The sequence below is a fragment of the Lathyrus oleraceus genome, chromosome 7, assembly GCF_024323335.1.
Source record: "Lathyrus oleraceus cultivar Zhongwan6 chromosome 7, CAAS_Psat_ZW6_1.0, whole genome shotgun sequence".
Classification (NCBI taxonomy): domain Eukaryota; kingdom Viridiplantae; phylum Streptophyta; class Magnoliopsida; order Fabales; family Fabaceae; genus Lathyrus; species Lathyrus oleraceus.
In genome coordinates, this window is record NC_066585.1 from 5,902,631 (window position 1) to 5,907,173 (window position 4,543).

The 4,543-nt window shown below is 27.6% G+C and overlaps 1 protein-coding gene across 1 annotated transcript; it reads right to left on the minus strand.

Annotated features, from left to right (window-relative positions):
- Window positions 1–1,363: 1,363 nt before the first annotated feature.
- LOC127100522 (ATP-dependent DNA helicase RRM3-like) lies at window positions 1,364–3,438 on the minus strand. Its single transcript, XM_051037740.1, has 3 exons — window positions 3,410–3,438; window positions 2,042–2,862; window positions 1,364–1,941 (listed from the first exon to the last, which is right to left on the minus strand). Exons 1-3 carry the CDS (start codon window positions 3,436–3,438, stop codon window positions 1,364–1,366), a joined length of 1,428 nt encoding a protein of 475 aa, XP_050893697.1.
- Between the last annotated feature and the right edge of the window lie 1,105 nt (window positions 3,439–4,543).

Consider the following 4,543-nt stretch of genomic DNA (forward strand, 5'->3'; position numbering starts at 1 on the left):
GGTTTTGTCTCTAAGGGTGCAATCACTAGGTAATAAGTATAATGATGGCATTTACTCCCAATAAAGAGTAATAATTATAGGAATACAAAAGGCTTTGCACAAAAGAAAACAGTTCGGAAAACTAAACATTTATCCTAGCAAGATGGTCTCCGGACATGAGAAAAATCCAGACCAATTCAAATGCTCTCCAAATCACTCTTGATGCTTGATCAGTGCATTTTCATGCACATTCTTTCATTATTATGTTGCGACAATTCTAGAGAGTCTTTTGTTATTTCTACTATTTTAGTGTGCTTCCTTAGCTTAGTTTATTGTTAAATTTATTTTAATTTCGTATGGTATTTTTTGAATAAACTAGTAAAGGACCCGTGCGTTCGCACGGGTCGCGCAAGTGCAATAATTTATTTTTAAAAAATTAAAATATAATATTTTTTTGTTTATATATATATATATATATATATATATATATATATATATATATATATATATATATATATATATATATATATATATATATATATATATATATATATATGGTTGGATCAACGTACACAAATTTATTGCATAAGAGTTTTTTTTAATGTAATGGATGTTAAATGATCAATAAATGGGTTCAAAAAATTTCAACAAATAACTTTTTCCAGTTTGGGACATAATAAAGTAAAACATTATTAATTTATAGTAATATAATTTGCTTAATTTTTTTGTATACTATATTAAGGAAATAATCAAAAAATATAATACAAAAATATTTTTACAATTTATTGGTATATTGATATATAATAAATATTCCATTGTTAATGTTATGAATAAACATTCCATTTATCATTGAGATTTTGGACATAAGAAATAAAAATATATTTATTTAGTAATTGATGAAATTTTTCAATCTGTTACTAATTTGAGGTATAAAAGCGCAAATATTAACCTTCATAATAAATGATTATTTAACCAAAATACATAAACCATGTAAAAGAAATACCAGAACCTCATTTGTTTTAAAATATAGTAATGAATACTACCAAATGTTGAAATTAATTGCAATTGATACAGTAAGGTTTAATGCAACAAAAGATATTGAAACAAAAGGTTCACAATTTTAGTTAAAATTGTGAGAAATAAGTACAGCAACAAAAATGATTTAACTTCGTACAATTCTTTGGTCCTTAAAAAACTGGGTTTATACAAAACCTGTCCGCAACCTTTTAGGAAGTGATGATTCATTACCCTGTAAAAAAAACAATTACATCCATATAAACAAATGTTAAAACATAATGTATATTTTATACAACTCATTCAATAAAATTCTAATAATAAACAACGACATTTGTTGATATAATATAACTAATGAAAAACTTACGTTCTATAAGTTTTCAAAAACTTCTTTGAACACGACGTTTGTTGTAGAATTCAATGGATGGTTATCCTTGTCATGGATTAATATCTTAAGCCATTTTTTGCTTTTGACCCTTGATATTGCAACATATAGTTGACCATGACTAAATACACTTCTAGGCAAATACAATCCAACATAATCCAATGACTGACCTTGAGATTTGTTAATTGTCATAGCATAACATATAGTTATGGGAAATTGCCTTCTAGTCATTTTGAATGGCCACGGAGATTGTGTTGGAGTCATATCCATTCTTGGAATATAGATAACCCCTCCAATATTCTTTCCAGATATAATCTTTGCCTCGATAACGTGGTTTGCCAATCTTGTAACTATAAGCCTTATTCCATTGCAGAGACCTTCAGGTTGATCAATGTTTCGAAGCAACATAATAGGGGTCCCAATCTTCAATTTAATCTTGTGGTTAGGTAGACCGGAAGTTGTAAGTGTATTCAAAAATTCCGGGGTCAAAACATCAAAAGCTTCATTTCCTTCACCGTCAAAAGTGTCTACAGAATCTGAACTTAAATATTCCTTTTCTTCACCTTTGGGAAAAATTTTGAAATTTTATTATTATAAATCTATGTTAGTACATATAAATATATGAATGTATCTATAAATATGTTTACAATGGATAACGCATACCTGGTATGAATCCCAAAACGTATTGATTTATGATGTCAACCGTTTCAATTGTTCCTACCAATATAGCTCTTGATTGCAAAAATTCTAGATTCTTGTAATTGTTAAGAAAATTCGGATATGTTTCACTAACAATGGCTTCTAGTGGATCATCATGGTTAGAAATTAAGAAATCATTTGGAATAGGAATATCCGTGTAACCATCGTTAGGTTCTTCCAATTTCCCATCGCCAACTTTTAATATCCAATTAGAAAACAATTCTAATTCAGATGTACTTGAAGTATTGTCGGCTTGTTGGAGTCGCATGTTCTTTGTAAGCTTCAACACAATACAATGATCCCAGATGTATGGTGAATTTATTGTAGAATGTATTATATCTGAACGGCTGCCCCTTGGTACAACTGGTAATATTTGCCGAAAATCTCCACCAAATACAATTACTTTCCCTCCGAATAATTTGTCAGAACAATTGGAACGCCCCATTATGTCTTTAAGGGTTTTATCAAACGCTTCAAAACAAAATTTGTGTGCCATTGGAGCTTCATCCCAAATTATCAACTTTGCCATTTTTAGTAGCTCTGCACCATCACTACCTTTGTCGATATTACATGTAGAAGACTCCATTGTAGGTATTGGAATCTTGAACATTGAATGAGCCGTTCGACCTCCTGGAAGTAGTAGTGAAGTTATGCCCGATGAAGCAACAGTTAAACAAATTTGTTTCTTTGATCTTATGTAGGAAGCTAGAGTTCTCCACATGTAGGTTTTCCCTGTGCCACCGTATCCATACAAAAAAAATACGCCTCCTTGTTGATTGTTTTCCCTGTGTCAATGTACAGAATGAATTTATAAAAATTGCAATTACATAATGATTTTTTTAAAAAAAATATATATGAATCCAAATAGAATATTGTACCTGGAATTAATTTAAAATTATATTTTAGTAATCTTATAGGGGAATGAAATAAATTTGTTAGATTTCAAAAAAATTAATATTATATTATTCAAATTTGGTTTCTATCTTTATTGAAAAGTATGATAGATATAGGTTTGATGTGATGTTAAAGTAGAGCATTAATGATGGTTACTTTTGGGAAAGTTTGCTTCAAATATAAGCAAAAAATATTGAAGTGAAAGGTGTGGATATACTGATTTTTTAGGGTTGAAACACGTGTATTGGAAGTTGCATATCTGTATCCATTACATTTAAAATGATATAATATTGTCAGTGGTTTTGGAATATTTTGAGTTATTAAGTGGATAAATGAGATTAATAATGATGATAATAAATATTAATAAATAACAATATTAATAATAATAATAATAATATCAATTTATTCAATTAAATAAAACCCTAATTTTCATCAAACCGTTTCATATTACTTCTCCCTCTTTTCATATTCTCGGTTTGACATCTCAGAAAGACCACTTAAAAAATCAGTATATTTATTATTAAAAAAATTCATTTTGTCATTTAAAGAAAATCAAGTAACGATAATATTTGGCAAAAAAACTACAATAATAATTAATTTGATTTCAGAATATTGATTTCATTGTGGAATGATAAAATTGCAACAACAATAAAATAACGGTAATATTTATTATTAAAAAAAATTCATTTTGTCATTTAAAGAAAATCAAGCAACGATAATATTTGGCAAAAAAACTACAATAATAACTAATTTGATTTCAGGATATTGATTTCATTTTGGAATGATAAGATTGCAACAACAATAAAATAACGGTAATATTTTTTAGTAGTATAAATAGATAATTTATTTTATCACATTTTTCACTCACATCTAGTCTAAATTTGACCAATTTATTTTATTTAATTTTAATTTTTTTGTGTACACATTTCATTTGAAAATGAACCTCAATCAACATAACACATGCTCCAATTTTATGCAAAATGATGGAAGTCCTCTTTGTATCCCAAATCAACAAAACACCCCATATTTTGGAAATCCACCTCTTATTCCAAATCCACACCATAATTCAAGATTTCAAAATTCTCTTTTTATCCCAAATCCATAAAATAATTCACCCATTGGAAATTACTCATATCATACATCACCTTACCCAATGAAAAACTCTCTTTTAATGTATTTTGATATATTTGAATCAATTTTTTAATTATATTTTATATTATATATAGTTGAATCAATTTTTATGTTGTCGAGGCAAATTTATTAAATTGTAAAATGGTAGAGTTAGTTAGAGTATTAAATAGAGTTTAGTACGAAATTACTTATAGGAACATGAAATTAGCTGTATTATGGATTGTAATTAGGGTAATTAAGTAATTATGGTGGTAATTAACTTTTATATATTAAAAGTAGATAACTATTTACACCTTCTCGATGTGCATGTCATAAATTGGACTATGAGAATCGAATTGATGCTTTACAATAGACGTTGGAAAGCTGGAAGGATAAGCTAAAAGTTTCTTGTTGAAGTCAGAAGTAGATTCGAGATAAACAAAACTCGAATAAATCGTTTTA